Source organism: Haliotis rufescens, unplaced genomic scaffold, assembly GCF_023055435.1.
Source record: "Haliotis rufescens isolate VD_foot unplaced genomic scaffold, xgHalRufe1.0.p SCAF_8, whole genome shotgun sequence".
In the NCBI taxonomy this organism is placed as follows: domain Eukaryota; kingdom Metazoa; phylum Mollusca; class Gastropoda; order Lepetellida; family Haliotidae; genus Haliotis; species Haliotis rufescens.
In genome coordinates, this window is record NW_025964372.1 from 18,874,248 (window position 1) to 18,892,279 (window position 18,032).

Genomic DNA, 18,032 nt, shown 5'->3' on the forward strand with positions numbered 1-18,032 from the left:
TATTCTGCAACAGAATCCCAACAGGGAGACAATCATGAGGTACTGGGAATCTATTCTGCACCAGAATCCAAACAGGTGGACAAGCATGAGGTACTGGGGATCTATTCTGCAACAGAATCCCCACAGGAAGACAAGCATGAGGTACTGGGGATCTATTCTGCACCAGAATCCCCACAGGAAGACAAGCATGAGGTACTGGGGATCTATGCTGCACCAGAATCCCCACAGGGAGACAAGCATGAGGTACTGGGGATCTATTCTGCACCAGAATCCCCACAGGAAGACAAGCATGAGGTGCTTGGGATCTATTCTGCACCAGAATCCCAACAGGGAGACAAGCATGAGGTACTGAGGATCTATTCTGCAACAGAATCCCAACAGGGAGACAAGCATGAGGTACTGGGGATCTATTCTGCAACAGAATCCCAACAGAGAGACAATCATGAGGTACTGGGAATCTATTCTGCACCAGAATCCAAACAGGGAGAAAAGCATGAGGTACTGGGGATCTATTCTGCACCAGAATCCCAACAGGGAGACAAGCATGAGGTACTGGGGATCTATTCTGCACCAGAATACCCACAGGGAGACAAGCATGAGGTACTGGGGATCTATTCCACCCTAGAATCCCCACAGGGAGACAAGCATGAGGTACTGGGGATCTATTCTGCACCAGAATCCCAACAGGGAGACAAGCATGAGGTACTGGGGATCTATTCTGCACCAGAATACCCACAGGGAGACAAGCATGAGGTACTGGGGATCTATTCTGCACCAGAATACCCACAGGGAGACAAGCACAGTTTGGACTGTGAAAACAACAATGTCTACTGACCATGCCTCTCGCCCACTCAAACACGACTTCCATGATGCCGATCTTGAAGGTGGCTTTGTAGTCCTCCACTGGTACTACCATCCCATGTTGCCTCTGCAACTGACCGATACGCTCCGCAATCTCCAGGATCCGCTCATGGCCCTGAATATATAAATACTATAAAGTTTCTTTTCTAAAACAGCTGAAACTCGCTAACCAAAAATGATGAACTCGGGAATATATCTAGAATTCTAAACTAAGTGCCCTTAGCAGGCAAATTGGTACAAGATAATGATTTTGTTGAAAATTTGGATTTATTACAAGTTAATTTCCTAAATTCTCAGATATTGAAACATTGCATTTAGTAAACTAAGCATTAATTTGTTTGTTTGATTGTTGTTTAATGCCACACTCGACAATAATCCAGCTATATGACGGTGGTCTGTTAATCCAGTCAGGACCAGACAATCCAGTGATTGACATCATGAGCATCAACCTACCTTATTGGGATACAATGACATGCATCAACCAAGTCAGCGAGTTTGACCACCAACTCCCATTAGTTGCCTCTTAGGACAAGCATAGTCGCCTTTTACAGCAAGCATGGGTTGCTGAAGACCTATTCTTCACGGGTCGCTAAGCATTAAAGCCTCTTCTTCTTATCCTCTTGTTTTCAGTGATATACAAGTTACCTCCACAAAGCCATAACATCAGTAATATCTATGTTAACATGAACTGGGATTATTTATGGCGATTTGCTGCAGGCATGGATAGGTCTATGTAAGTGAGTGAGTATGGTTTTACGCTGCTTTTAGCAATATCACGGCGGGAGACACCAGAAATGGGCTTCACACATTGTACCCATGTCAGGAATCGAACCCGGGTCTTCAGCATGACGAGCGAACGCTTAAACCACTTGGCTACCCAACCGCCCCAGGTCTGTGTAAATCCCTGTAACTCTGTGCATGGCTTAAAACTCTGGCTGCATTATTCATTGTTATTGTAAGTCAGAGTAATGGATAATATTTAATACTGAGTGGATCTAACACTGCTTTGAGCAGTTTTCCAGTGATATTATGTCTAATCAGCTCAATGTCTGAGGCAAACCCCAAGACAAGCAGACTGCAGATGGCTTGTGAAATGTTTTGGGAGCATGGGCATAGTGCTGACAAACCAAGGATCATGATCAGGGCGAATTTGGGATTAAGATCCTTGCACATCAAAGGGAAGCAACTACACACAGCGAACCCCCAGAGTCTCCCATATGTCAGATATATTCTACTGGTCCTTCAAATCAAACCACAATGTGAAATGAACTGAAATGATGGGTCAGAGAATGAGCCTTATAAGTCCCGGTTCAACAATAATTAAAGCTTCAAATCCTGTGACAGGCTGATCCCACCTTTTTGAGGGTGTCCGTGAGGTTGGGCTCGCTGCACTTCTTCTGCTCGAACACCATGCAGGAGAGGAGAGCAGCGATGTCTGTCGGGTGGAGGTCGGTAAGGGCATTCTCAAACACCAGCTCCGTGATCATCAGCTCGTTGCTGCTGATCTCACATGCCACACGACCTTTCAACTGGACTGCGTTGTTAGCATCAATGTAGTTCAAGTCTTGTAATACCTAAACAGAATTGGAACATAAAAAAGGCTCTCTAGCTCACCTGATGTTATTATGAATATTTGCTTTATCAGATTGTTTAGGTCATAACAGAAGAACCGGCTTGAATTTTCAAAAGTAAATAACCGAAGATTCAAACAGTGCAAGGCTCTGAAGCTCACCTGACCTTTCTGGATCATTATTATTATTATTGATGATATAATAATAGTCATAACCGAAAGGGTTAATGTGAATATGCAAAGATGAGAAACAGAAGATTCAATACCACAGAAAGGTATGTAAACTAACTTATGCCACATGACATAAGAGGCGACTAACGGGATCGGGTGGTCAGACTCGCTGACTTGGTTGATGCATGTCATTGATCCCAAATGTGTGGATTGATGCGCATGTCAATCACTGGATTGTCTGGTCCAGACTTGATTATCTACTGACCGCCGTCATATAGCTGGAATATTGCTGAGTGCGGCGTTAAACAAGTAACAAACAAACCAAAACATTTCTTCATCAATTTCACAATAAATATACATGTCTATTTTGAAAAAGATATACAAAAAAAAGGTAGAAGATGTGTCATGGAGACAATTGTACTTAGCCAACTGCAAACAACAGGTAAATGGTGCAGTTACATATAGATAGCCTAACTAAATCATCTCTGCACAGTTACTTAAACCCTCAGTACCGTCAGTAAACTATGTGTCAGGCTACTGGCAAATGGTAATGAAGCTATACACTGAAGTCAGCGTAAATGTGACCATATGTGAATGCATTCTAATTTTGAAAGAACATAGCAAAGCAATGCAAAAGCTGATTTTGTTTTGTTTGTTTGTTGTTTAACACCGTATTTGGCAATATTCCAGCTATATGACGGCAGTCTGTAAATAATCGAGTCTGGACCAGACAATCCAGTGAGTGACGTCATGAGCATCAATCCATGCAATTGGGAGCAAATCAGCGAGCCTGACCACCCAATCCCATTAATTGCCTCTTACGACAAAAAATTGTCGCCTGTTACGGCAAGCATGGGTTGCTGAAGGCCTATTCTACTCCGGATTTTCACGGGTCTGATTTTGTTTTGTTTCGTTTTTAACATCATATGTTTATGTTATTTTTTAACAACACCAATACATAACTGAACAATGGATTTAATGTCGATCATTAACAACAAAAGATATCAACTTCTTTGAGAGGCATTTAGAAGTTTGAGTACTAAGTAAGGCTAAGATATATGGAAGAACAACTTCTTTATTACAATTAGGAGCGATGTTTCGGTGTAGGTACAAACACCGTTATCAAGCAAGTGATGTCCTGAGTATGGTTGACAAGTATATGTACAGGTAGTAGGCAGTGTTTATACAGTAGGGTAGATTTAAGATGTACTTACACTGGACTGGAGAAGCCTGTTTTATACACAAAAGGGTGAAGCCAGTAATATAAACAAAAGGATTATGACTGATTGGGATGTTTGATGAGTTGATGGGTTTGGTTGAGAATGTTTATACTCTGTGCTGTTGGCAGTAAGGATTTCCCTTCTCGTGTTTACATTGTCATCCATGGGCGGATACAGCTTTTTTGAAAAGGGGGGGTGCACAATTAAGATCTATTTATTGTCTTTGGTGGTAATTTATACAGAAATAAAGATTTTTTTCAAAATAAAAAGGGGGGTGCGCACCCCCCCCCTCTGTATCGGCCCATGTCATCCAAACTCCTAGCTAGTCTCAATTACAGATACCTGTCCCTCAGAAAAATACTAATTCACTCAGGACAGAAATCCATAAATCTTTGTACAGTATTCTTAAAACTATTTGGCAAGGGGCAGATAACTCTAAATGACTGACCTTTATCCTCTGCTCATACTCCGGCAGCAGGGTGAGACTCTGGTCAGACAGCAGGTACTTGAGGTTCTCATACTCGGCTTGTATGGACATGTTCTTCTGGACATGGTGGAACTGGTGGCAGAAAGGGAGAGGTGAGGGACTGTTGTTACTATAAGTTTTGGGCACTGGGGTTACGTTCTGTTCTGGTATCTACACAAGGAGAGAAGCATTGGGTTCTGGGGACCTACCCAGCCCTGGAACCCCTACAGGGAGACAAGAATTAGGTACTTGGGACCTATCATGCCCAGGAATCCCTACAGAAAGACAAGAATGAGGTATTTGGGACCTATCCTGCCCAAGAACCCCTACAGGGAGACAAGAAAGGGGTACTGGGGACCTATTCTGCCCAAGAACCCCTACATTAAGACAAGCATTAGGTACTGGGGACCTATCCTGCCCAGGAATCCCTACAGAAAGACATGAAAGGGGTACTGGGGACCTATTCTGCCCAGGAATCCCTACAGAAAGACAAGCATGAGGTATTTGGGACCTATCCTGCCCAAGAACCCCTACATTAAGACAAGCATTAGGTACTTGGACCTATCCTGCCCAGGAATCTCTACAGGAAGACAAGAAAGGGGTACTGGGGACCTAGCCTGCCCAGGAATCTCTACAGGAAGACAAGAAAGGGGTACTGCCAGGGGACCTGTCCTGACCAGGAATCCCCTAAGGGAGACAAGCAAGGGGTACTGGGGACCTGTCCTGCCCAGGAAGCCACACATGGAGACAAGCAAGGGGTACTGCCAGGGGACCTATCCTGCCCAGGAAGCCACACATGGAGACAAGAAAGGGGTACTGCCAGGGGACCTGTCCTGCCCAGGAAGCCACACATGGAGACAAGCAAGGGGTACTGCCAGGGGACCTGTCCTGCCCAGGAATCCCTTAAGGGAGACAAACATGGGCTACCGGGACCTATCCTGCCCAAGAATCCCCCAAGGGAGACAAGCAAGGGCTACCGGGACCTATCCTGCCCAGGAATCCACACAGGGACACAAGCAAGTGGTACTGCCAGGGGACCTATCCTGCCCAGGAATCCCTACAGGGTGACAAGCAAGGCGTACTGGGGACCTATCCTGCCCAGGAAGCCACACAGTGAGACAAGGATGTAGCATCATTATTAATTACATAATACATGCAGTGTTTGAAACAAAGGTGCGACAAAGGTTGACTTTGACTGTTAAGTTTTCAATACTTTTATACTATTATTACACATGTGCTTGTGTATAGAGTTTAATAACTAGCTGTACTTGGGCAATATGGACAATAAGCACTATGATATGAGTCTACTACTTATATCTGACGAAACAATCAAAACAATCAATGACGGTTACAGTACTCACATGATCTTCAAACTTGGGACAGTTGATACACTGATATTTTCTTAGATTCTCTTCAAGGAACTGCAGTGACCGGAACTGCTCAACGAGACTGATGTCGCGAAGGTGAAGGTCTTTCACGGGGTCAAGGCCACTCATACCAGACAGATTAGCTTCTGTCAGTCGCAGCAACTCCTGGGTTGTCATGGAAACAGACTGGCCGGGGGGATCATCTCTGTGTGTAAGTGAATGAGTGAGTGAGTGAGAGTAAACTTTGAACAGCATTTCAGTCATATGATAGGATAGAGAGAGAGAAGTGAGATGGATCGTAGACGGTATGGTGCTGACAGTACAAGTATCTTCATGGAATCTTAAACAAATATGTAATCTTGACGAGTTCAATATACGAAAACAAGAACCCAAGCACCAAACCCCTGAGGTGGTCTGACCATACCGAGGTTGCAGTCAAATCATTTGTTCTGTTTTACCATAATTCACTTTAAAGTTTATGAAGCCAGTAAACTGTCCTCTGTTTCATTACAGTAACCTGGGAACCGAGAAATGTTACCACCAGATGCCATCTTGTTTTCAAGCAGACGAGTGTCAATATTCATCACATTACAGGTCAATACCAATCATGTGACGAGTCAATATTCAAGGTCAGTGTCAATCACATGATTTGGGGGTCATACATTGAAATGCATTGTTTTATCGAATTAATCAATGGCACTGGAGATTCTTAACACAGATATAACGTTACATACTAAACGGGGAGCAGGTGAATCTGTCATGGACCCAAAACCACCTAAAACACACATTGGTGGAGAAAGAATTTACATTATGGAATAAGCATAGGCTACTGGGGACCAACTCTACTCTGGAATCCCCACAGGGAGACAAGCATAGGTTACTGGGGACCAACTCTACTCTGGAATCCCCACAGGGAGACAAGCATAGGTTACTGGGGACCAACTCTACTCTGGAATCCCCATAGGGAGACAAGCATAGGTTACTGGGGACCAACTCTACTCTGGAATCCCCACAGGGAGACAAGCATAGGTTACTGGGGACCAACTCTACTCTGGAATCCCCACAGGGAGACAAGCATAGGTTACTGGGGACCAACTCTACTCTGGAATCCCCACAGGGAGACAAGCATAGGTTACTGGGGACCAACTCTACTCTGGAATCCCCAAAGGGAGACAAGCATAGGTTACTGGGGACCAACTCTACTCTGGAATTCCCATAGGAGACAAGCATAGGCTACTGGGGACCAACTCTACTCTGGAATCCCCACAGGGAGACAAGCATAGATTACTTGGGACCAACTCTACTCTGGGATCCCCACAGGGAGACAAGCATAGGTTCCTGGGGTCCAACTCTACCAGGAATTCCCACAGGGAGACAAGCATAGGTTCTTGGGGACCAACTCTAATCTGGAATCCCCACAGGGAGACAAGCATAGGTTACTGGGGACCAACTCTACTCTGGAATCCCCACAGGGAGACAAGCATAGGTTCCTGGGGACCAACTCTACAAGGAATCCCCACAGGGAGACAAGCATAAGTTCCTGGGGACCAACTCTACTCTGGAATCCCCACAGGGAGACAAGCATAAGTTCCTGGGGACCAACTTTATTCTGGAATCCCCACAGGGAGACAAGCATAGGTTCCTGGGGACCAACTCAACTCTGGAATCCCCCCAGACGAATTATTATAAACCTGACCACTTGGAGGTATCTGTCTGCACTGTTAAAGTTTCCATGCTGCTTTGAGCACTTTTTCCTCAATTAGGTAGGGGTGAAACAGTACAGCAAGGTCAAGATAAGATATGAATCACGACACATAGGTCATGATATGATACATATTGCGATATCACATGGAAACTTCTTGACTACAAATATTTCAGTGCAGGTTCAAAAGGTAAAGGTTGCTGTAGACACATGTTCATAGCAGCTATTTTAAGTAGTGAACTTGAATCCCTGATTGCAACACATTTCATGATATTTGACTGACAAAAATGCTCATTAAACAAGTAGCCAGTAATTTATTTTAGCAAGTTTAACATCTTATCGTGTATCGCATCGTCGCATTAAATTCACGATGCACCAGCGCACTGATGGATCGTTTCACCACTATTATATAGTCAGGGATTCTAAGAATAGGCTTCACATTGATAAGGGGAATCATATCAAGGCCTGACAAGCACATTAACTCCCTTAATCCAGCCCTTAAAGCAGGGGGAGTCAACCTTGGACAGGCGGACAACAAACCTGCGAGTTCCATATAACAGTGGGTGAATGATGTTTTATGCTGCAGTCAGCAAGTCATGTCATGTCCTGCGTGTGTGTGCAATCTTTCTAGTCATGTCTGCACAAATGCAGGGATTGAACCACCGACCTTCTCCTCTCTGGGCAGCTGCTGAGCTATATAAACTAGACCATAGAGGTAGCTCTTGTGACAAGCTTAAGGCCTATCCTGGCTAATCCGGAAAATTGATTTCGAAAGAAACATTTTTGGCAGAGGAATAGCAGTGGTAAACTGAAAGAGAAAGGTGATCTCACAAAAAATAAATCAATATGTGTGCAGAAGTTATGACCAAAATGTGTAGGGCATAGGACTTACTTAAATCTGAGTTGTTGTCGTTTCTGTACATCATTAATTATTTTGGTTGGATCCACCTTCAGTGTCTTTGTTGTCACAACACTAATTTCTTCACCCTTCACCTTCACAACGTCATGCCAACATGGACCCTCGGGTTGAAACAGTTGCCGAGACAGGATTGGCGATGCCTCGGCAGAGTGTTTATCATTGTGAGCAGCCTCACTGTAATGTTTTTCACAAACAATAAGCACAGTAAATATTCTGTCGTTATTCTGCCCCATACTTGACTGAAGCACAACACCCAGTGTGTTCCTGTGACTTGAGTTGTCGATGACCACCACACGACCTGCAGACAATGCTTTAATGGCTGCCGGGTGGGTCAGGACCACGCTCTGCAAATACAGGATGCTAACATATCAAGGGCGGAACCAGTATTTTAAAAAGAGATTGGTCCAAAATATCAAAATCCTCTCTTAGTCAACTTTACTGCCTATAACAGCATACTACATTTGGTTTTCAAGGGGAGTGTGGGGGACCCCCTGGACCACCACCCTGTCTGGATCCGCTTGTGTATATAATGGAACGTGTTATTGATGCTATACTCCAGTCTGATAAACTTGGCGTCATGATCCAATACATATGCAGATGAGGTCCCCTAGCAAGTTCTGCCTTTAAGCTCCATAAATTGATGACAAGTTTAGATAGATGGGTTAACATGTACGGGTATTTCAGTAAACAACATGGCTGCAAATTATCTGGCACCGATAAATGATAAATAGGGTAGTTCACACAAAAATCGGATCCATAAAAGATTTCTAACGTTTCTTCCTTGAGTGAAATTATGAAATTACCAGATTCAGACTAAATTGATAACAGCTTTGGGTTACAAAATATTGAGTCATCAACTTGTGGTGATAAGACTGAGTGAGAGGGTGAGTGATTGTTAACACCACATCAGTAGTCCTGAAGCTATTCACAGCGAGGGATAATTTTGAAAGAGTTGATTGAAGAATTGTCTTTAATATTTTTTGCCTTTATCAGAGTTATGTTTATGGAGTTATATGCGTAAAAAATGATGTGCACACTGTAAATTCACACCAAAGTTTGGAACTCCATAAATGCAAAAAGATATTGAAAGTAAATTTTTTAAAATAAATATGTATGCAATAACTTCAGAGGCTGCTATTTAAATATTAAATATTGTGTATTCCTGCAACAACAACTCACCTGCAGCTTCTTCCGTAGGTCATGATATTCCACCCACGACTTGAAGTAGTTCTCAAGGTCGATAGAACACATGAAGCACTCCACCTCCTGAATGTCCTTGACCTTCTTGGCCAGCTGCTGAATGGCGTCCCTGTGTTTCGAGGCATCCTTCTGAGCGTGAAACTCGGAGAAGCTCCTCTTCATCATGTCCTCCACTCGCAGCTGCTCGACCCGCAGCAGGTTCAGGATCATCGTGTACGTCAGGCGGAACTGAGACTCTAACTTTGTTGGTTTGCCCTGCAAGTATAATTAACCCTGATAACAACAGGTCCCCAGCACTCAGCACCCCAGTAACAGGTCTTTCAGTTCAGTCATCGTAATGGCAAGCAAACCTTTATCATAGGGCATAAATAACCTCTAGATCTAAATACCATGTAACACTACGTAACCTGCAGAGTAACACTACGTAACCTTCAGACCTTACGTAACCTCTATTTCTAAATACCATGTAACACTACGTAACCCTCAGACCTTACGTAACCTCCAGATCTAAATACCATGTAACACTACGTAACCTCCAGACCTTACGTAACCTCCAGATCTAAATACCATGTAACACTACGTAACCTTCAGACCTTACGTAACCTCCAGATCTAAATACCATGTAACACTACGTAACCTTCAGACCTTACGTAACCTCTATTTCTAAATACCATGCAACACTACGTAACCTGCAGACCTTACGTAACCTCCAGATCTAAATACCATGTAAACATATGTAACCTGCAGATCTTAATACCATGTAAATCTACGTAAACTGTAGACCTACATAATCTCTAGATCTAAATACCATGTAAATCTTTGTAACCTGCAGACCTTACGTTACCTTCAGATCTAAATACCATGTAAACATACATAACCTGCAGACCTACGTAACCTCCAGATCTAAATACAAAGTAAACATACGTAACCTGTAAACATACGGAACCTGAAGACCTACGTAACCTGCAGACCTACTAAGTGCCAGTAGATCTATGCAACATATAAACCTAAGCACCATCTGGATGGGTAACTTGGGTACTTGCATCTGGTGGATCCTGGGCCATCTTCCCGAGGCAAGTGAGTTAACTGACTATAAAAGTCCAGTTTACACCCTTGCCGAACTAGGCTGGTATTATGGAGTTACATTTTGGCTGGACTAACGAGCCTATGCATAGTCCAATAAAAATCGCGCACTGAAATCGAAATCCAGTTCGTAAAGTGTCATGCAGATTACTGTCGACTGCAGGATTTGCAAAGCATGTGCACCGCTAACTTGATGTCAATAGATATTTTCAAAATCTTTTCATGCTTTTAAAGAAGGTGCTCACGTGATTTGATGCACTTTGCGATGTAAGACTCGTTTTATCACAATATATATCTTGATTATTAATCAGACCGTCTTGACTGGGCACCACCGTTTTGTTTGAAGCAAATGCAAGTGATACGAGAGGTTGAATCTGATTGGTCAATAGGAGAGGCATAGAAAGGACATAACTCGTAATAGCCACTGGTGGCGCTATGATAGAGCCCAGGAATTCAAGCCTAGTTCGGCAAGGGTGGAAACTGGACTTTTAAAGTCAGTTAACTCTCTTGCCTCGGGAAGATGATCCTCAGCAGGATCTTGGTACCTACAGGACTACACAGACCCATGGTTAGTCATGTGATGTATTGTTTAATGACAATGGCAATAAATAGGACTAAAAAAAAAGTATTAGAATTTGTACTTCAGTAAGTGTCATCACGAATATAACATTTGTTACAATGACAATAAAGCTCCATGGTTACACAACAAGCCACTAATGTTCGCATTTCTTTCTGACTATGCACACATTCCTTCTGTCTTTTACATGTTCGAGTAAAGATAAAGCTTCAGTCAACTTAAGTGTATGCATGATCAGTTCCTTTTACACATGTATTTAAATATTTTTGTTAGGTTCCGGTACAATGAAACATTTTGTACCCAACTTGAAATCAAAAGTTGGTATGGTTGTGTAATATGGAGTCTGGTATCCAGGTAGTAAATTTGGATTCATCCTAGCCCTTATCTAGACCTAAGTACCATCTAGACCCATGTACCATCTAGACCTACCGTCCAACTAGACCTATGGCATCTAGGTCTATGTAGAAACTAGACCAGCGCACCCTCTAGACCACTCACCAGCATTATGCTGTGCAGATTGGAGACTTCAGGGACATCTAGACCCATGGCCATCTTATGTAGAAACTAGACCTGCGCACCCTCTAGACCACTCACCAGCATTTTGCTGTGCAGATCGGAGACTTCAGGGACATCTAGACCCATGTACCATCTAGACATACAAACCCTCTAGACCTATGGCATCTAGGTCTATGTAGAAACTAGACCTGCGCACCCTCTAGACCACTCACCAGCATCATGCTGTGCAGATTGGAGACTTCAGGGACATCTAGACCCATGTACCATCTTATGTAGAAACTAGACCTGCGCACCCTCTAGACCACTCACCAGCATTATGCTGTGCAGATCGGAGACTTCAGGGACATCTAGACCCATGTACCATCTAGACATACAAACCCTCTAGACCTATGGCATCTAGGTCTATGTAGAAACTAGACCTGCGCACCCTCTAGACCACTCACCAGCATCATGCTGTGCAGATCGGAGACTTCAGGGACATCTCCCTTGCAGAGTATGATGACTGTTCCTGTCGTGTCCAGACCACGCCGTCCCGCCCGCCCAGCCATCTGGATGTACTCTCCCGGCAGTAAATCGCGGAATTTTGTTCCATCGTGTTTCCGTATTGAGTCGAACACCACGGTCCTGGCCGGCATGTTCACGCCCATAGCAAATGTCTCGGTGGCAAACAGGATCTACAAGATCACGAAAAAACATCTAAAAATGAATCAGTGCAAGTATCAGTCAGCTGTTATCGCTATCCTAGTTGTGGGACTCCAAGAATGGGCTTCCACATTGTACTGATGTATTTGTACAGAATAAAATCTCTGTGTATGGCATAATGATTAAACATGATAACTACAAGGTAATAGAAAAAGGCAGCCTTCTTCCTCTTATTTCAAACAGGCCAAGCAAAAGAATATGTATGACAATTATTGTACACACCTAAATAGATCAAAATTCAGCATCTGCCACATCCATGATTAGTGGCCCTTCAATCATGATATATACCATGGAACCATTCACAACCAAAGCTTCGTTTTGGAAATATCTCCATATCTATCTCCATCTTCCTGAGGCAAGGGAGGTAACTGACTGTGAAAGTCCAGTTTCCACCCTTGCCGAACAAGGCTGGATTTTCTGGGTTTGATTGTAGTGCCACCAGTACAAACTATGGTCGCAAATGAGTTCAAGCTATCTATCATAATACATGTGTACCAGGTATTATGACTCTGGAGGATGAGGTGAGGTGAAATGGGTTTAATGTCGCGTCCAAGATTATTGCACTTATATAGCGACGTGCATGTATGTGTGTGTTTGTGTTGCTGGTTGTACTAGTCCGGACTAATGCCGATTTATAGTGCTAGCTCACTGAGATACCATGCTGCAGTTTAACATGAATACCCCACGCAGACACAGTATACTGACTCCGAGCCGACCAGTCCTTGTTTTAACCCCTAAATGCCGAGCGCCAGACAGAGTAACAACAAGTACCATCTTTTAACGTCTTTTGGTATGACGTGGCCGGGGATCGAACACCTGACCTTCCTCTCTCCAGGCGGACGCTCTACCACTAGACCACGTAGGCGGCTCTCTGGAGGATGAATCGCCATGGTTCTAAATACTCCCTCACCTTGACAAGGCCTTTCTGGAACAGCATCTCGACCACCTCCTTGAGGATGGGCAGGATCCCGCTGTGGTGGATGCCGAGCCCTCTCTTCAAGATGTCCTCCATGTTCCTGATCTGCGGCAAGTTGCGGTCGGGGGGCTTCAACTTGCTCACACATCGATGGAAGAAGATGTGGATCTCGCTCTTCTCACTCTGTGTTGTCAGGTCAACGCTGCTCAGCTTGTCTGCATTTTCCTCGATCTTCTTCCGAGAGAAGGTGAAGGCCACCATTGGCAGCTTATCCTTCTTCTTCACCATGTCGATCAGCGACAGCCACACATTCTTGTCCTGAAGTGTGGAATGTGTTAATCATAACTGATTCTGTCTAATCCATAGTTCTCAGTCCTGTCCTGTTTAGACAGAGGTCAGCGATAGAAACTAACATTTTTAGTTCAGTAGTCCTTATAATGATAACATGCAAAGCCTTAATAAATGGCATTTTTTCTACTAGTCCTTATGATACCCTAACTTTTTGGCAGTTTGATAAGGACTATAGGACTAGTGCCAATTTCTAACGCTGGAGGTCCAGTGAGTGAGTGAGTGAGTGAGTGAGTAAGATTTAACGTCACATCGGCAATATTGCAGCCATATCGTGACGAGAGAAAATGTGACTTTCATAACATATATGTAAACTGTATAAAATTCCGTCGACGAAGGACAGTAAAACAACTAGACCATCACAGATATATGTTTAAAACTAGTACAGAACCATAAAAATATAACAATTCATAACATTACAATAGATAAAATTGGGCTATATATCACCAGCAACTAAAGTGAGGACACCATACTGAGGACCATGGGGACTTACAGTACCTTTGCTACCTGCATGGACCCCAGCAGGATTTAAACCATCCCTTTAGTCACTGGCGACCGTTGACAGGGTTTAGCCGGAGATTTAAAACCAACAAATATGCTACGATTAAAACACTGGCAGATATAAAATTACTTTGATTTATGTGGGCTTACATATCCTCTCAGGGGGGCTGGAGGTCCAGAATACTTAGAGTAAAGATGGAGATTAAGAAATAGGAACAGCAGAATGAGACATCTTTTTCTTAATTGTAATAAATTTGGAAGTATAAATGTAACCAACAATGAGATAAAGGACCTCATGGGTGAAAAATCACATTTTGGCTTCTCAGTTCTAAACTATGGTATCTTAGGAACACTAAAATACAATTCACAAGTTTCAATTCATATTTATTACATGTTACATGGCATCAAACTTTTGGAATTATTTTGTGCAAAGTCCCATTTTCAAACTTATAACTGTTTATGTATATAAAATATAATTGCAGTTTTGAGATATAATGTTTGAGAAATCATGTTTTATTAGAAAACGAACTAATGAGAGAACACAAAGATATTTTTGTACAGTTCAAACACATGGCCATTTTTTACAGAGGTTAATTGATGTCAAATGTTCCTTTTTATGACGTCACAGCACACTTGTATCCATTTTGGGCACACATAATGTCTGGTACTGACAGAAATTAGAGTCCGGTTTTGACTGATTCCATTGTACTTTGTCTACAGATCAACTGACCCAACATTACATAAATATGGAATAAAAAACATTTTATCAGGGTTCCTTGCAGTACCTAGAACCTCTTCACTAGCTGGTGGCCCTTGAAGATTCGGGGTAGAATAGGTCTTCAGCTACCCATGCTTGCCGTAAAAGGCGACTATGCTTGTCATAAGAGGCGACTGACAGGATCGGGTGGTCAGGCTTGCTGACTTGGTTGATGTATGCCATCGTATCCCAATTCCTTGGATCGATGCTCATGGTATCAATCACTGGGTTGTCTGGTCCATACTCGATTATTTACCCACTGCCGACATATAGCTGGAATATTGCTGAGTGCAGCGTTGAACAACAAACCAACCAACATCTGCTGGTGGCAGTGGTGAACTGCTGTCATCACTGTGCTGGAAATCTTGTTCAAGTTTACCAACAGAGGAAGGGCAGTAATATGCTTACCTGTGCAGGGTTGCCTCCCCTTGTCCCCTTAGGCCCAAAGCTTTGTGACGATTTGCTGGCACGTTCTTTCTTGGCCTCTACCGACTTGTTATATCTGCAATGTGGAACAAAATCAATCACCATGAAAAAAATCCACATTGTCTCAAAACATAATTATGTTCCTATTTCACAGGTTGTGAAACTGACTATATAATTTATTGTTATTTATCAATAAAAACAAACACTTTGAGACAAGACCTGAGAACAAAATTATCATAATGTTGACACCTAAGTTAGGGGACCCATTAAGTAAAGATATTTGTATTTGTAGTTTCAGACAACTGGTGGCTAAGTGATGGTGGCCTGTAAATAATTGAATCTAGACCCAACAATCCAGTGATTGATATTATGAACAGCTCTCCACGGCCGCCCATATACAATGACATACAATCAACCAAGTCACAGAGGCTAATCACCTAATCCCTTAAGTCACCTTATACACCAAACAGAGGTTGCTGGGGACCTATTCTAACCCGGAATTCCCTTGGTGAACCCACATATTATCTTAGATGCTGCATCTTCTTAACATCCCTGCATATCAGCTTAATGTTGATGAATGCTCTTTGTGACCCAATTCCTAGATGTGCATGGGTATGATGGAAATAAATGGAAACAAGGAAGTAGGAGGTGAGTGAGTGAGTGAGTTGGGTTTAATGCCACTTTTAACAGTATTCCAGTTATATCACGGCGTGTCAGCTTAAAGTGGGAGGAAAGCCTGAAGTGATGCAGATCTCATACGTTTTCCACTTCGGTGAAACCCTAGAGCACGGGTATGGTGCTGACAAACCTAGAAACATAATCGGGTCGAACCAGGATTCGAACCCACAATCATAGGTTTGCGGCGTGCCCAAGGGATGCAACTCTGCACAGCGAATCGCAGCTCCTTAGACAACTGAGCCACCCATGCTCCCAAATAGGAGGTGAGGTGAAATGGGGTGCTTGTACTTATCAGAACTAATGCTGCTGGTTTTATAGTGCTAGCCCACTCAGATACCATGCCGCAGTTTAATATGAATACCCCCCCATCCCCCACCCCCACTCCCCCTGACACAGTATACTGACTCCAAGCTGACCAGTCTTTGTTTTACCCCCATGCAGGGAAAGAACAAGTTCTATCTTTTCATCTTTTCACGTCTTTTGGTACAGTGCAGCCAGGGGATCGAATCACTGACCTTCCGCTCTCCAGTCAGACGCTCTGTCCACTAGACCACGAAGGTGGTTCACAAACAACTTTGCACTTTAGACTACAAGGTAACATGTGACCCACAATCGATTTGTGAATCAATAAACGGGTGACTATATGATTCTTCTCACCCCTGAGTGACAAACTGTCCCTTTGAGTCGACAATGAGGAAGAGTTCGTTGCTGGTCTTGTTGCTGTTGCCTGTGTACAGGAAGTGCTCCAGGGGCACTGGTCGCTTCAGCGTGCTGATCACGTAGATCTTCTTCCTCTTGATACGACTGAAATACAGTTGGACGCAGTTAGTCAGGGAGTTGGATTTTACGTTCCTATTGTTTTGTTTTATTTGTTTGTTATTTAACACCACACTCAGCAATATTCCAGCTATATGATGGCGGTCTGTAAATAATCAAATCTGGACCAGACAATCCAGTAATTGACATGAGCATCGATAACATAATTGGAATACAATGACATGCATCAACCAAGTCAGGAAGCCCGAACATTTGATCCGTTGCCTCTTACCGTATATGACCGCGGATAAGCCGACCCCGTAGATAAGCCGAGGTGTTAATTTGACCATTGAAATACGAAAATGATATGACCCGCAGATAAGCCGAATCAGGAATTGAAAGACAAAAAACACTGTGAAGTCGGACTGAAAGACATGTGCCGGTACTCGCAGATATTAAAAAATATAAGATGAAAAACGTTGTAATTATATTGAAAAAGTCATTATTATAATCGTTATATGTTGCCATCAACAACCAAGCGCCATTTTGTGAATCGGTGTATATAGAATTATGAACCCGTGAGAAAATATATCAGCTGGAGCGAAGACTCGCAGTTTGAATTCAGCATCGTAAGCATGTGGTGCTGAAGATCTTCACAGGTGGTGATGGAGTTCAAGGCTTTCATACCCTGTGACGGCCAGCACTCAATCGTTCTGGAAGACAAGGTTTGCAAGGTCTGCAATCCAGTGATTGACACCATGAGCATCGATCCAAGCAAATGGGATCAACCAAGTCAACGAGCATGACCACCTGACTTCGTTGCTTGCCTCTAACCACAAGCATAGGTTGCTGGAGACCAATTTAAACACAGATCGTCATGGGGGATCTTACCCAATCCAGTCAGCGAACTCCATGGTGTTTGGGACTGTGGCGGACAGCAAGATGATGTTAACGTGCTGCGGCAGCATGATCAACACCTCCTCCCACACAACGCCACGCTGGAACAACAACATCATCAACTACAGTCTGCCAATAACAACATCACATGTGTTTGATGTACATTTACAGTCCGATTTTACTTCCTTTGTGACCTGATCTCACTGTGGAATGTCACGACTGTACAGAATGTGGGGATCAAACCCAGACCTCGTGTAACAAGAGAAAGCATGAACCACTGACCCATCTGACCCAACAACACGTCTACTACTTTACATCAGGCAATCATTTGGTTGTGCTTGAGCGAGTTGGGTTTAACGCTGCTTTGAACAAGATTCCAGTTATATCACGGCGTGTCAG

At 43.3% G+C, this 18,032-nt stretch overlaps 1 protein-coding gene across 1 annotated transcript in view; it reads right to left on the reverse strand.

Annotated features, from left to right (window-relative positions):
- Positions 1 to 18,032, reverse strand: part of LOC124142472 (helicase SKI2W-like) — a 40,430-nt gene that overhangs the window by 5,518 nt on the left and 16,880 nt on the right. Inside the window, exons 13-23 of the mRNA XM_048389000.1 lie at positions 17,628 to 17,734; positions 16,638 to 16,784; positions 15,285 to 15,378; positions 13,265 to 13,588; positions 12,096 to 12,326; positions 9,456 to 9,731; positions 8,250 to 8,620; positions 5,650 to 5,860; positions 4,271 to 4,381; positions 2,217 to 2,435; positions 836 to 976 (exon numbers count right to left, since the gene is read on the reverse strand). Of these exons, the coding sequence (XP_048244957.1) occupies positions 836 to 976; positions 2,217 to 2,435; positions 4,271 to 4,381; positions 5,650 to 5,860; positions 8,250 to 8,620; positions 9,456 to 9,731; positions 12,096 to 12,326; positions 13,265 to 13,588; positions 15,285 to 15,378; positions 16,638 to 16,784; positions 17,628 to 17,734 (2,232 nt within the window). The remainder of the gene's footprint in view (positions 1 to 835; positions 977 to 2,216; positions 2,436 to 4,270; positions 4,382 to 5,649; positions 5,861 to 8,249; positions 8,621 to 9,455; positions 9,732 to 12,095; positions 12,327 to 13,264; positions 13,589 to 15,284; positions 15,379 to 16,637; positions 16,785 to 17,627; positions 17,735 to 18,032) is intronic.